At 45.1% G+C, this 16345-nt stretch overlaps 1 protein-coding gene across 2 annotated transcripts in view; it reads right to left on the bottom strand.

Moving 5' to 3' along the window:
* Nucleotides 1-16345, bottom strand: part of TTLL7 (tubulin tyrosine ligase like 7) — a 329157-nt gene that overhangs the window by 30911 nt on the left and 281901 nt on the right. For both annotated transcript variants that reach the window (XM_077450362.1, XM_077450361.1), the window contains exon 20: nt 9724-9897. In XM_077450362.1, the coding sequence (XP_077306488.1) occupies nt 9724-9897 (174 nt within the window). The remainder of the gene's footprint in view (nt 1-9723; nt 9898-16345) is intronic.

Below are 16345 nucleotides of genomic sequence, written 5' to 3'. Positions count from 1 at the left end.
ACTGCAATCCCAATGTAAAAGCTAGAGTGCTTTCACACTGAGATCCCTTTCACACTGGAGCGTTTTTCAGGCGCTTTAGCTTTAAAAAAAACTGCCTGTAAAGCGCCTGAAAGAAGCTGCAACTGCAATCCCAATGTAAAAGCCAGAGTGCTTTCACACTGAGGCGCTGCGCTGGCAGGGCGTCAAAAAAAGTCCTGCAAGCAGCTTCTTTGCAGCGCTTTTGGAGCGGTGAATACAATGCTCCTAAAGTGCCCCTTCCCATAGAAATCAATGGGAAGCGCCTGTAAAACGCCTGAAAAGCTCCTGAAAAAAAGTGCTATTGGCAGCAGCGTTTTGTGGGCGCTTTTAACCCTTTATTTGGCCACTACCAGGCGTTAAAAGCACCCCAATAACGCTCGAAAAATGCTGGTAAAGCGCTGCTAGTTTAAGCGGCGCTTTACGAGCATTTTTCGGGCGCTGACATTGTGAAAGGGCTCTTAAAGCACTTGGGCTTTCACATTGGGACTGCAGATGAGGCTTCTTTCAAACGCTTTACAGGCGCTTTTTTTAACGCTAAAGCGCCTGAAAAATGCCTGAAAAACGCCCCAGTGTGAAAGGGGTCTAAAGCTACGCCTCTGAGAGGGAGGTTTCACAACATAGAGGCAGGTAACAAAAGGCTGTAGCCTTAACCCAGATTAGAGTCTGATAAATATAAATAATCTGACTGCTGAAGATTTAATAAATGAGGGTAAAGCTAAATTTAAAGGACATTCTGACTTCAGAAAAATAGACAGTCTTAAAAATCCATTCTATCATGCTGCCTGTTGCCTGCAGTTGATGCTGTTTTAGCAAGCTATGCAACAGTGCCCCCTAGTGAGCAGCCCAGCCATGGGAGTTATCCAGCTGCTTTAGGCCATCAAGATCCTCCTGGAGTGCAGATCGGAGCAGGTATCTGTTTCCCATTAGTGGTGCATGACATACAGCTCTGGCCCAGACAGGTCCCTGATGCTTGTAAATTTACAGAAAAGTAAAATGTAGTTTATTAGAGAGGAAACATCCTTGCTGCTCATCTTGCATTGTTCTGCACTTTGGGGAGGAAAAAGCAATATGTTTCCAGGCGGTGGTTTTCACCAGCAGTTTGTCAGCTTCTCTGCAAATATCTAGGATTAGATAAAATATGTTCAAAGAAGGCTAAGATGTGATTCTGGAAACACCTAATTCATTCTGGTGAACATCCAGTGTCAGCATACCTGGCATAAGAGTTGCTTATTCACAGTATAAACAGACCGCAACATTAGCAAGAAAAGTATATTCTATGCACCGCTCTGATTTAGTTACACTTACAGGGGACTGACTTTCTCTAACTTTAAAGAACTTTTAACAGTGTTTTGTCATGTAGAACTTTGTCCAATCTTCCTACAGTGGGGAAAATAATTATAGTATTTGATCTCCTGCAGATTTTGTAAGTTTGTCCACTTACAAAGAAATGAAGGGACTAGAATTGTTATCATAGGTGTATTTGATAGAGTCAGAATATCAACCAAAAAATGCAGAAAAAACACTTGATACAAATGTTATAAAATGATGCAGTTCGGTGAGTAAAATAGGAATTTAATCCCGTAGCAACCAACAATAATTCTGGCTCCCTCAGACTGGCTACAGTATGTGCTCATGTGGTACACAGATTAGTCCAGTCAACATAAGAAAGCGTTCCTAACGACAACTCATTATGTGTATAAAACACACTTGACCACAGAATCTTTGTTCCCTTCAAACCTTACCATCATAGGCAAGACTAAAGAGCTGTCAAAGGACGCCAGAGACAAGATTGTAGACCTGCACAAGGCTGGAATGGGCTACAAGATCATCAGCAAGAAGCTTGGTGAGAAGGAGACAACTGTTGGAGCAATTATTTGCGAATGGAAGATATGCAAAATAATCATCAATCACCCTTGTTCTGGAGCTCCATGCAAGATTTTGCCTCATAGAGTAAGGATGATGAGAAAAGTGAAGGATCGGCCCAGAGCTACATGGGAGGAGCTTGTGAATGATCTCAAGGCAGTTGGGACCACAGCCACCAAACAAACCATTGGTAACTCAATACGCCACCGTGGATTGAAATCCTGCAGCGCCTGCAAGGTCCCCCTCTTCAAGAAGGCACCTCTACAGGCCCGTCTTAAGTTTTCCAATGAACAGCTAAACAACTCAGAGAAGGATTGGGAGAAATTTGAGCTCTTTGGCATTACCTTGACTTGCCGTGTTTGGAGGAAGAAAAACTACCCCAAGAATGCCATCCCTACAGTCAAGCACGGAGGTATGCTTTGGGGCTGTTTTTCTGCTAAAAGGTACACACCGACTTTGCGCATTGAGGGGCCAATGGACGGGGCCATGTATTGTATTGTATACTCTTGGATGAGAACCTTCTTCCTTCAGCCAGAACACTGAAGATGGGTTGTGGATTGGTCTTCCACCATGACAATGACCCAAAACATACTGCCAAAGCAATGCAGGAGTGGCTCAAGAAGAAGCACATTAAGGTCAGGTAGTTGCCTAGCCAGTCTCCAGACTGTGTAAACCTGGTAACTAACTACAAGAAACATCTTACCTCTGTGCTTGCCAACAAGGGTTTCTCCACCAAGTCATGTTTTGCTTGGGGATAAAATACTTATTTTACTCACTGAACTGTAAGTCAATTTATAATATTTGTATCGTGATTTTTGGTTGATATTCTGTCTCTATTATTTAAAATATACCTACTATAAAAAAAATTATACTCTTAATTTCTTGGTAAGTGGGCAAACTTACAAAATCTGCAGGGGATCAAATATTTTTTTCCCACTGTATGTGCTGTGAAAGGTTAGGTACATAGTTGGATAGGACACCCCCCTACCGCAAGTAAAGCGATGGCTGCATTAATAGGTGGCGCTTGTCTCAGGCTTCAATCACTTTTCAGACAAGCACCGGCAACAGGGATGCAGAGGGAAGGGAGGCTAACACATCCCCTCCCTCCTCTGCTTTCCCCTTTGCCGGAGATTATCTAAGGAAGTGTTTGATCCCAAGCGCCTGGCTAATAATGGTCTTTTTGCTAGTTGCTTTGTCAGACAACCACAGCGAGGCAGGGAAATCACATGTAAAAATGTCCATAAAATATGCTTAGGTCTTGAAGAAGTGGGCACACCCCAAAAGCTTGTCCTGAAATTTTGGATGTTAGCACAAATAAAGAAAAAGTATTACAAAAAGTATCAATTGTTCTTGTTGCATGCGTACTAATACAGATGGCTTCTTCCATAGTCTGTGTCATAGTGTTATAGTCTCTTGCTATGGAGTATTGACAGCTTTACTGCCTATAAGAGCTGCTGTCAATTAAAGACCCTGGGAGAACACTCAGAAGTGTGTCTGCCTTTAATGTGGCAGGCTGACTATGCTGTCCTACAGAAATTCCATGTTTCAGCATGAGTAGCAAATGGGCTGATAACGCTGCCACAGTTGTCGCATCTTGTCACCCACATAACGGAAGTTGGACATTCTGGCCCCTTTAACAGGTATTTGTATGAACTTTGTAGGTTAACAAATGTGAAAAGGATTGTGACAGACCTACCCGGGAACAAGGCTTTTGGAGGGGACTGAATGTGAGCCTCTTGCCCACCGATTATGGGCCCTGGCATTTGGGAAAATGGTGCTCTGTGTGAGCTATATACCTGGGGACCCCTGAGGTGGTGTTACTTGGATTCAAGTCCGTGTCTCCCCCCCCCCCCCCCCCCTTCCAAGACACACAGACTCTGAATATGTACACGCCATATAGGCAATAGTGACTGAATCATACTGTTGGGACACAAACTGTTAGACGCTAATGTCATCAACTCCAGCCACCTGTCTGTTGTGTAAATTAGTCTAGTCTGGCTTGTAAGAGTATTCCAAACATTGTTGTTTGTGCTAATTAACCCTGTATTGATGTTTATGGTAATGTGTATTGAATAGTCAGTCAGTGAGCTAGGAGACGCAAAGTCTTACCCTGAAAAGTCTTATCTCTCAGACAACTAGTCTGGGTCAATGATTAGATAATTAGCTCATGCTAATTAGGTTAGGTTTTAGTCATCCTGATGTATATATTTGTGTGAGATCTCAAATAAAAGGCTATTCCTGATGTACTCCAAGACTCGTGTTGTCTAGTTCTTGGGGGTTCCTATAGCCAGATCCATTGGACTCGTGTTCCAGGACTTAGGAAGCGGTATACTGACGGAAACACTCAGGCGGACTGTTCGCCCAACTTTGTCCGTCCAACAGTTTCGGCAAACAGTCCGCTCAAAATTAGCATGGACGGACATGGCCACACACGACGAACGAACAGTTTGCTGAAACTGTGCGCGATGACGTGAACGGCACGTACGACGGGACGAAAAATACGACGTCCTATACACTGCATTATAGCTTTCGGCGTGAAAATCCTTTCTGAGCATGCGCGCAACTTTGTTTGACGAACAAGCCTACACATGAGCGGACTGTTCGCTGAAACAAGGTTTCAGCGGACAGTTTTTCAGAAATTCCGAAAAACCTTGTCCGTCCAACTGTCCGCTGAAACTGTCCGCTGAAAGCCCACACACGAGCGGACTGTCCGCCCAAACACTGTTCAGCGGACAAAGTTGGGCGAACAGTCCGCCCGTGTGTACGCGGCCTTAAGCGGAGTGTGGGGGATAGGATCGGTCACAAGGATATACAAATTAACTGAGCATTTAAACTGAAATAATTTGTAGAGCTTATTTAAGGCTAAGACCTGCCAGGTGCCTTTACCTCTGTCCAATAAGGCCTTATTGAATGAATGAATGAATGAATGAATTCAGATACAACTAAACATCACCTCAGTTTGTATACCGCCAGAAACGCCTTTCTTGGATGCAAATTGTCTGTGTCCAAGGCTGGTCAGAGTTCCTAATCACGTGACCACACAGATCAGATGAGACTAGCTATAGTGCCAGTCATTGCTTTGCACAGGGTACAAATCTTTCCATGCCAATGGTGGTTGTGCACACACTGTGGGCATGACTAAATTCCCCACCAGGAAGAAACACTGATGTGAAGAGTGCTTCAGAATCCAGTAGGGGCACTCTTATGCCTCGTACACACGAGCAGAACATCCAAGATTTTTCAGACGGAATTCCGCTCAAGCTTGGCTTGAGCACACGGTCACGCAAAAGTTCTCTGAACTTTCGACCGTCAAGAACGCAGTGACGATAGAGTAAAACCCAACTTTGAAGTGATCATAACGGCTGCCATCTGGCTGTAATATCATCTATTCTTCATCTTGTGCACCCAGCCCTTTATTCTGTCAGTGTTTTTTTATGCAATATTAGTGCTACCCAAATTTCAAAACTTTTTCCAGAGGCTCAAATTATTTAATCTATAGAATCTCAAATAGTGGCAGCCAGAGTCATCAAGGGGCCCTTCTGTGAAACCAATTGTTTGTTCCCCCCCCCCCCCCCCCATACTGACCAAGTAAAGACTTGTTTGTGGAATGAGAGTTAGATAGGAATGGGCTGTGTCTAAGTCTACATGGCAGTGGAAATAGCCCCTGAATCCATCTGACCCACCTGTGGTAAAACTGGACATAAATGTACCCATAAATCACTGAGGGCCCTTGTGCAGCTGCACAGTTTGCACAAATGGTATGTATGTCCCTGAACCTAATCCTTCCACATACTGCTTGACCTCTGAAGGGAGTTTTGCTACTTTCCAGAAAAGCACTATAAGAAGTCATCACCTTGTTTTTCAGGCTCTTCAACTATAAAATGTTCTAACCAGCACAATGTAAAATGAGCATCCCCGTATGCCTCTGTGTCTATACTATTCAAAACTTTACAACTTATAAAATATGTTTGGGCAAATCCTTCCCTTTTCTAACTGAGAAGATTGAATAAAGAAACTGTATTTGTAGCTTATGTCTGTCCGCTAAGTCAGAGGACACATAGTGGAGGATCTCAGTGCGATCGAAGGCAGATGTCTCCCCTTCTGTCATTCTCAAGGAGATGTGTGCTTGTCTCTGACCACCCAAACTGATTATCTTGTTTCATTGCAATTACAGAGTTTGCTAAACAATGTGACAAGACTTGGGTAAATGAGCAAATGCAGCACCCTTGCAGGTGCATTCAGCTTACATTTGAGATCATTATGGTAGGAGCTTCATAAATTCTTCTAAGCTGCTTCAAGCTTGATTGAGGTGCTTTTGCATTTCAATTGAATGTATGGTGAGAAAAAAAGTCTTTGTACACAAGCTTGGCCTTTTTCAGATGAGGCATGAATTGAATCTGTGGGAAGCCCCTAACCTCAACAGACTACCATTGTCTAGGGCAGTGGTCTCCAAACTGCAGCCTGTGGGCCAGATGGGACCCTTTGCTTAACTTTATCTTTGAGCATTATTCCTCCCACTGACACCATTGATGAGGCACTATTCTTTCCACCAACGTCAATTATGGGGCTTTATTCCTTCCACTGATGCCAACAATGGGGCATTATTCCTTCCACTGATGCCAAAGATTGGGCACTATTCCCTCCCCTTGACTCCAAAGATGGGGTACTATTCCTCCCACTGACACCAATGATTGGGCACTGTTTCTCCCGCTGACACTACTGGTGTGGCACTACCCCTCATCCTATTGACCACTGGTGCTGTGTAATTTTTTTTACTCTTGCTTGTTTAGAAAGATTTGAGACCCCTGGTCAAGGGGAAACAACCTCTTGCGCTAATTAGAAAATTTGCACTTATTGCTAGTCTTTCTTCCTGAGATAAGTGGTGCTGCCATTGTCTGCCATTGGAGTCACCTGTCTCTTTGAATGAAAAAGCTGTTAGAGGGGCATGCATATACCTGCCGACTAATTCAGAGCCCCCAAAGACTCTAAGAGAATCAGTGCTCTCTCTCACTCCATACATTCCTTTTGGCTGATCACTATGATGGGATACCTTAATGGTTCATCGAAATGTGTGGGAAGTGGAAGTTGGTTGGAAAGCTGTGACATAAAAAAATGCAGAATCTTTGCATGATCGAAACAGCCTGGCATTCAGTCAGATCATGGACACTTAAATCTGCTGTACCTATATTACCCGTCAACACAATATTTAGAGTTCGTAAAGTGATTTTCACTGTAAGTACCTGCTGGACAATGCTGGTGCAGTCTGCTTCTGTATTCAAGATCAACTATTATAAAACACTTCTGCCGTTTTTTAACCCCTATGTTTTTAAATGTATTTCATACATAACATTTTTTCCAGCAGTTTTCTGGCTGTTAAGGGTTTGCCTTCTACTGATGGTAGTGGGTGGTCCTCTATACTGCAGAAGATGGTGCATACATGAGTGCCATGCTCTAAAGCGTTCTCCTATGGTTCCAGGCTCAGACTGAAGATGCTCTCCAGAAGGTGTGTCTATGACAGCCCACACTCACAGGAAGTGGTATGGGTGAAGCCAGCTGTCATTCAACCCAGAGGAGAACCAGCAGCAGTTGGTCAGGTTTTTCCACCGCATACCTCTGGAGGCAAGGTGAATATGGCAGTGAGGTCTGTGTTTTTTATTTTAAAAATGATGGTGGACCTATGGCCTCATTTAAAAAAATATGGAACAAGGTTAAATACCTATAACACGTCACTGGATACACAAAATACAGAATTATATGGTGTAATGATAACTACTCAGAGATAGCTAAGTTAGTACATGGAGCTAGGTGGAAATTATATGGCATACAAAACATGTCTGCTATCATTTGCCTCTCTGCAAGCCCTATACTCGCTACCTGCACATATGTTTTTTATTATATATAAAAAAATCAGCGCAGGAATGGCGTCTATTCCCCACACCTATCCTTAATAGAATTCAAATGGCGGCTAGCTCTAAAATGTTTCATTTCACAATGATATAATATGCTATTGTGATGGCTGTGATGACATGCTCCCTTATTGTGGACCAAATGTTGTCTCAAATGTATATTCTACTGTACTCTCATTACACTCCCCTGTGGCTATATAAGATAGGATACAATGCAGAACCCTATTTTCACAGGTGTAAATGAGATAACAGGAACTTAACCTATTAACCAAACTGCATCTTGATTGGAAGCTGGTAGTATAGACACACTAAATGTGGTATTTAAGTGAAAATCCAGACGGATCCTAAGTTCTGTATACTAAGCATATTGAAAGGAGTTGTAGAGGAGGAACATCCCAGGATAGCCTTGGGCAGGGCACTCTTCCATGCCCGTAAGCTAATTTTATTAATGTGGAAGTCTCCTGACCCACCCACACATAAGTCTTGGATATCCTCTGTAGGCCACTCTTTACTCTTATGCCGTGTACACGCGACCGGACTATCCAGCAGAAAAGGTCAGACACTCTTCCCGACGGATTTTCGGAGTTATGACAGATTTCCGAACGAACAGACTTGCCCACAAACGAACAGACTAAAGTCCGTTCGAAAGTCAGTTTATTTTGAACGTGATGACGTACGATGGTACTAGAAAAGGAAGTTCAGTAGCCAATATCTGCCCTTGCGTCGTATTTGGTCCTTCGGACCAGCATACAGACGAACTGTTTTCCCAATAGGAATTGAGTCCATCGGACAGATTTCTATTTCTAGGTCCGTCTGAATTTTTTTAAAGAAAAACGATCTGATTATCCCACACAGTGATTCCGTCAGACCTATTATTTCCCGCAAAGTCTGGTCGTGTGCACGCAGCATTAGAAAGCCACATTTACATATGCAGGGGCTGCCCTGGTAAATTCAAAAAAGTGTGGGGGGTGTTGCTGGATACCCCTGGATACAACCCTAGGGAACAAGTATATCAGAGAATATTTAACTGTCCAAGTAGATGTGAAATGTGGAAAAATTATTGCGCTAACCTGTGGAAAAAAGAATAGAAAAGCTGCTACATACGAATGTGACAAAATTCATATATAAAGGAAAATAACAATGTAGCTCTAACAATTAAAACAGTACTAATATACTGTAAATAATGTGAACAGTGTGCTCATAACAAACACAGTGCTAAAATAACCAACACCTAAACAGGTGACAGACTTTTGTTTATGTTTCACCTGTTTAGGTGTTGGTTATTTTAGCACTGTGTTGTTAGTTTATTAGTTAGTTAATTGTTAACTAACTGTTAATTCATTGTTAATTAGTTAGTTAATTGTTAGCGCTACATTGTTATTTTCCTTTACTGTCCAAGTAGACCTTGAGAATTGGTTTTGTATGTAAGGCTGTTGACTTAAGTTGAATGGGCCTCGGTCTACACAGATTGGCTACACGGTCATACTGGGTCAGCTTAGCTTTGGTGTGGAATGATAATGTCTGTATATTATTATATTAATGCCCAAGTGCATTATGCCACAATATTTGTTGATTACATCATTCTTTATTATTTTGTAATGTCTTGAACTGTAAAACCTTTTGTGTTTTTCAATAAACACATTTCCCAATTAAAAAAAAAAAAGGACGATGTAATAATTTTTACAATTATTTTAAAATAATACCTCAGCAGTGGTTCAGGAAGAATGTTAATTGCACTCTTTGACAAGACAGATTAGCACATACAAAAGAATCTATAGTTATTTGTAAAAAATAAAAATAAAAAAAATAATAAGTATGGTAGAGCAACCAAGCAAAATGTGAAATTCACGTTAAAATGACTTTCAGGTATGCTTTCAACAACAGCTAAAAATGTGGAGTGCTTTATAAACAGAAGGATTAAGAAGATAATGAATACCTTGTGTCGCTCCAGTCTGGACTCACACCCGCCAACGAGTTCCGGGAATCTGTTGCATATTTGTAAACCACGAGCAAGCAGTCCTTGCAGAGCTGGACTAGTCGATGGCAGCACTGGAGCTGGTCAGGTGTCACAACCTCGGTGCTCTTGCTGAATATCGTCTCCCACGACGTACTGTTGGCAGAGGACGCACAAATGACCTCATGTTCACAACCGCCAATGCCAAAATAAGAGCATTACACAAAACAGAAGGTTTAGCAGTCCTGGAGTAAGAGATACAACACGCGACCTTTCCATGCTTTGTTGGAAATGTCCGGAGTATTTTAAGCCAAATGCCGACAGATGGAGAATGAATGGAGAAAAAAAAGTTAATCTCCAAGTTTAAAACCACCCAAAACTTGTTGTTTACATGGCCCTCAAAAGATATGGCAGCTGGGATTGTTTACATGAATCGAATTGAGAGACATTTTGGGATAAGTTTGATTTAGAACTTGTGTTTAGTTCTGCAGAGTAAGAAAGGGTTACAAGGAGTTACTTCTATGAGTTTCTTTTTGCATCCCCATTGGGAGATTTTTCCAAATTTCCTGACCTGATGACACAACAGGAAATGAAGGAGGATCTACCAACAGGAAAACAACAATAACACATGACAGAAGCTAAACCTTCTTTATCGTAGCCAAAATAAGAGTTTCTCTTGGATTCACACTTTAAAGGGGTAATATACAAGATAATACTGGCATAAAATCACACACATAGGTTGGACTTTATGGACTTGTGTCTTTTTTTCGACCTCGCCTACTATTTAACTATGTAACTATGTAAGGGTTTAGATAGAAAAAACGATGTTAAAATCACGATAGAAGTGTGTGAATTAGTGAATGTAGAAGGGTTAGACAACCAGTAAGGATTTTATTTCTTCCACAGGTATCAAAACACTTTTTATCATCGCAAGAAGAAAAACAATTGTATGTAAATAGCATCAAATAGCCAAGTCAAGAATTTTGAACAGAACAGAATTACAATACTTATACCAAAGGAAAAGTAAAATAATGTCTATGATGCGGTCGAACCTACTACATATTGTATTATGCATAGATCATACTTTATTCATTAATTATGTTTAAAAACGTATATGTATAAGCAAAGGCAAAATGAAAAATCCAAAAATAACTTTCAGGATCTTATATGCATATGAAAGGTTGCTGCTTTGCAGAGTGAATCTTTAAGTTGAAAAAGTTGGCTCCAATTATGATGCAACATTTATTTGGTACATTTGTTGTGAGAATTGTGTACAACCAATCTTGAACTAACCAAACTTTGAGTTTGGAGGAAGATATATGTACACTTTAAAAAATATTTTTTTTTTTTTTGATAAGACTTTGGTGACATTACCCCCTTTTTTGGTTTGTTTTACAAATAATAACCACTAATGCCCCATACACACGGTCGGACATTCCGACCACAAAATCCATCTGATTTTTTCCAACGGATTTTGGCCAAAACTTGTCTTGCATACACAGAAAATCCGATAGTTCAGAACGAGGTGATGTACAAAATGTACAACGGGACTACTTTAGAGGCCAGTAGCCAATAGCTTTCGTCTCCAAATTTTTTCTGAGCATGCGTGGCACCTTGTGCGTCGGAATTCTCTACACATAATCGGAAAAAGTTTGATTTTGTTGTCAGAAAAATTTTAGATCCAGCTCTCAAACTTTTTCCATCGGAAATTCCATCAGAAAAAGTCCGATAGAGCCCACACATGATCGGATTTTCCGACAACATAATCCGATCAGACTTTTTCCGTCGCAATTTCCGACCGTGTGTATGGGGCATTAGACTATAAATATCTTATGATTATGAATGTGCGATATTTTTTTTTTCTTTCACTTTGCTATATATATATATATATATATATATATATATATATATTTATGGCCCAGAGCCCTCTGACCGATACGGATAAGGATGACAAACAAGGATCACACAAAACTCGCTTACTTGAACCGGACCTGAAAGTGTGCCCTGGCCTAACGTAGGGTATACCAAAATAAGGGGGCATACCCTTGATAGAGAAATGAGTAATAAATGAAATGAAAATGAAATGGAGTGAAATGAGTACTCGCCCGGGAGTATAATGCTTGAGAAATGCCCTGACAGGGGATGGGTGGGTGGGTATCGCGCACCGGAACCGACGAGGGAGCCAGGCGAACGGGCTGGTTATATACTCCACCGGGCTCCACCCATAATTCCAGGCCACCATACTGGCCTTTCCATTTATGGCCCAGAGCCCTCTGACCGATACGGATAAGGATGACAAACAAGGATCACACAAAACTCGCTTACTTGAACCGGACCTGAAAGTGTGCCCTGGCCTAACGTAGGGTATACCAAAATAAGGGGGCAAAAACATACAGGTAGGGAATGCCTTTATTGATTCGAGTTTGTTACTGGGTGAGCTTGATGAAGGCCTGGGCCATCTCTACTTGCGGATTGGGTATGTAACGGGCGAAGCAGGCGGACTTCCACCTACCCAACTTTTTGATAACGTGGACCGGGACCCCTTGGCGGGAGGCAGTTGAAGCCGCTCCGATCCGAAACGAATGTCCGGAGTAGTGAGCCGGATTGAGGTGAAGGATGCCCAGGAGTATCCTGACATGCTCCATGAACTGGGCTGCGTTCAGTGGCTTACCGTGGAATGGCAGAAGCGGGCCAGTTCCTGGTTGATCGGCCAGAAGGGTCAACAAGCGGGTGAGCATGGCGACCGGGCACCAGCGGTTGTTAGTTTTATAAAAATGTATGTCCGTCCCCGGGCCAAGCTGTTGCGTCTTGGATACTGCTATATGCAGGATGAAATGGTCTCCGTGCCTGACCAGGTGGTGCTTGCATAGCGTGCGAGCTGAGGGGCTACTGGAGGTAAACTCGCCTGGCCGCAAGAAGCCGTAGAAGGCCAGGTGTATGGCTGCTTGTATAATGGTACTAGTGTGGAGTCCGAAAGGTGCAGTGGCCAGAATATCGGACATGTTTCTGAAAACGTCTCCTGTGATAGGCAAGCGTTTGAGGGAGGCCGCAGGCTGGCGTTTCTGGATGCCACGCATGACGGCCCGAATGGCGTGAAAAGTGAACAAGGAGGGTTCAGCGGGGTCCTGGAGGGACGTAAAATGTTGTACCCCGGCCAGGTATAGCCGGATCGTGTTGAAGGATAGCGCCAAGTCCGAGTGGCAATGGGCAATGAAGGCCAGAACTTGCTTGACCCGGGAGGTCTCTGTGGAGTGAGACGTTAAGAAACGGTTAAAGGCCCTCCAGGCTGTTTGGTAGGCCTTGCGGGTATTGTCTGCGAGGGAGTGATTGATGAGTTGAGTCGCGGCTACTAGGTGAGGGGTTAATCCAGGGTCAGTTGAGACCAGTCCGGGATAACTGCTGACGTTGGTCCGGCTCCGGGCACCTGATCAAAAAAGGAAACTAAGTTAAAGCGGGAAAGGGCGTCCGCTGCCCGGTTACATTTACCGGGGATAAAGGCACAATGGACATTAAATTGAAACAATAACGAGAGCTGGACCAGTCGCCGCAGGAAGGACATAATCTCCAGAGACTTGGACCTGCCTTTGTTAATGATTTCCGCAGTGGCGAGATTGTCCGTTGAAAAGGTCACTGTTTGACCGGACCAACTGCGGCCCCACGTATGGGCAGCGGCTACGATGGGGTACAACTCGAATAGGGAGGACGTCTCGGTGAAGCCCGGAATAGCCAGTATCTGAGGAGGCCAAGGGGCTGCGAGCCAGAGGTGGCCAAAAATTGCCGCAAAACCCGTGGAGGCCGCTGCGTCGGTCACGACCTGCGGCGACGAGGAGGACACGGAGGGAATGAACAGGGACACGCCATTCCAGGACGTCAGGAATTCCTCCCACATGGCAAGATCTGCTATAGCTGCGGGGTCCAGGCTGAGGATATGCTCCGGGTCTTGTGAATGAGACAGTAGGACTAACAGGCGTGATATGAAAGCGCGACCTTGAGGGATGATGCGCATGGCAAAATTAAGCATACCGAGAAGGGACTGTAACTGCCTCTTGGTACAAGTTCTGGTGCGGGTGAAGTCCCTCATGACCGACCTGATGCGGCTTAGTTTATCCGGGGGAAGGCTGGCCTGCATAGTGCTGGTATTTAAGCTGACCCCGAGGAAGGTGATTGCCTGCGCAGGGCCCTCCACCTTGTGCTCAGCAATCGGGACGTCAAGATTATTGAAGACCACCCTTAGTTTATCCAAATCCCCTGGAAGGGAGCCAGGTGACTCGACCAGCAGGAAGTCATCCAAGTAGTGTATGACTCCCTGGCACTGGGCTACGTGCAGCAAGATCCATTCGAGAGCCTGCGCAAACGAGTCGAAGAGCCAGGGGCTACTCTTGGACCCGAAGGTCAGCTTAGTGGCAAAATAGTAGAGCTCCCTCCATTTGATGCCATGCCAGCACCAGAGAGTTGGATGGATGGGAAGGAGCTTGAAGGCGTCCGAGATGTCGGCCTTGGAGAGCCATGTACCTGTGCCTGACTTGAGAATGGCCTGGATGGCCATGTCTACGGACGCGTATTTAAGGGAGAACTCCTCAGAGGGGATAAGAGAATTAAGACTGGGGACAGAGGAAGAATAAGGCGCTGACAAATCGTAGACCAACCTAAGTTTATTTGAGAACTTGCCCTTGACAAGCCCAATAGGGCTGACTCGCCAGGTGTTAAATGGGGGCTTCGTGAAAGGGCCTATGATGAAATTCCGGTCTAGCTCTGCCTGTAATAGCTGGTCGATGGCCTGTACGTCGGTGGCTGCTGACCGCAGGTTCTGGCACTCGTGTGTGAGGTGAGGGAGGGAAATAAGTCCTGTATGAAAGCCCTGAGTAAAGCCCTGGACTAGGTAGGTGGCAAGTGAGGGGGTGGGGTGATTGGCGAGGTAGACACTGAGCCACGACACGTTGACCCGGCTCAGTCACGATTTTCTAGCCTGCTTGAGCTCGCACATGAGCCTGGGATGAGCTCTATTACATCGTGAGCATACATGGAGCAGCCTGCACTGGCTGAAATTGCACGACCCGCTGTTATAGTTGTTACAGATGGCTGCGCCACCCAAGGTCTTGACCGGGCGCCCCAGTTTATCTGTCTGTGGCAGGCGTGCCGGCGCTGGTAGGGCCTGGGCAGTACCTGAGGTCGATGGACCGTCTACAGGCGGGGTTGCCACTGAGCTGGCACACCAAGTCGCGGTGTGAGTAGCCGACTGGCAGATGGCACAAAGAGGAGACCGCAGCCCTGCGAAGTGTCGGCAGAACAACTCGGTGTCCAAGGCACTCCAATCCGTAGGTAACTGAAATTGAGAGAGCCTGGCGGCCGCCTTAGCGGACAAGGAGCGGTGATAGTCATAAAATGCAAAACCGCCGTATTTGTACCCCAGGTCAACTACTACGTGGAGGTAACGATCCAGTTCCTCCCTTCTGCCGGGGGAGGCCGAGCAGATGACATCCCTCAGCATGCCGAAGGCCAGGGTGAACTCGGTGACTGACAGCTTCCTGTCCAGCCTGGGGTCTTTGGCTTTGAGGACCACCGACACGTCCCCCCAAGTGTAAGCTTTATTTTCTGCCAGCTCATGAATGGATATCAGTAGCGAGGCCAGATTGACGTCCTTTCCCTCTAGGATGTCCTTCCTGATGTTGGCTGATATTAAATGGGAAGGGTACACTACTGGTGTACACCCGGGGGTACCTGCGCTGGTGTTCTCCACTGCTTGTGAAGCTGGTATAGGAGGAGAAACGACTGGGCGGGTCTCGAGGAGGGCCACCCGACTCTGAACTTCTGACATTGAGGTCGTCAGGGATGACACCAGCGTGTGAAGCTGCGTGATGGAGGCAGCGATGGAGCCCAGGGAGGCCTGCTGGGCACTATCCTCAACCGCGGCTGGGGGAGGAAAGAGGAGCCCGAAAAGCTCGGCCTTTCTGGCTGTAGCTGGGAAGGGTACACCCCTACGCCTCAACTCGGCCGTCAGCCTGGGGATGGTCCATGTTCTGAAGGACCTTTGGCTGCCGCTCTCTGAGACAAGAGACGGAGACAACGGAGCCGTGTAGTCCTCGCTGCCAGCCTGGGACATGGTGGCAAAATCCGGGCTTGGTAAGCTTATTAATCCCTGGGACCGGGTTTTTCTCCTATACGAAACCTAAGGAGGCACCGTCCGACCCGGTGCAGGTTGAACCCACTGAAAACTCGACTGACCTGAGGAGATGAAGGTAAGTTTGTATGAGACTCCTATGCCTGCAGAGAGATGTCTAGCTAAATCGTGGAGGTAAGACTGGAAAATGTGAAGAAAGACATAACTGAAACGAGCTGCATAAATGAAACGAGCAGACAACCGAATTTAGAATAATGTGCATATGGCGACAGAGATGTGACTTGGTTGCGTCGTAGATGCAAAATTTCCTTTTTTCCTTTCCCGTTTTTTTTTTTTTTTTTCAACGCAAATGCGCATAGGACGTGGGGTTTAAGCGGAGGTGGACCCGCCACGTGGAGCTCAGGCGGAGGTGGAGCCCGCCACGTGGAGCTCAGGCAGGGGAGGGGGGGGGGCTGCCGCGTGGAGCTCGGGCGGGGGGGAACCCCG

Source organism: Lithobates pipiens, unplaced genomic scaffold, assembly GCF_037356315.1.
Source record: "Lithobates pipiens isolate NorthernLeopardFrog02 unplaced genomic scaffold, aLitPip1_a1.2 Scaffold_23, whole genome shotgun sequence".
NCBI classification, from domain to species: Eukaryota; Metazoa; Chordata; class Amphibia; order Anura; family Ranidae; genus Lithobates; species Lithobates pipiens.
The sequence above is the reverse complement of the archived record's forward strand: the minus strand, read 5'-3'. Positions and strand labels throughout refer to the sequence as shown.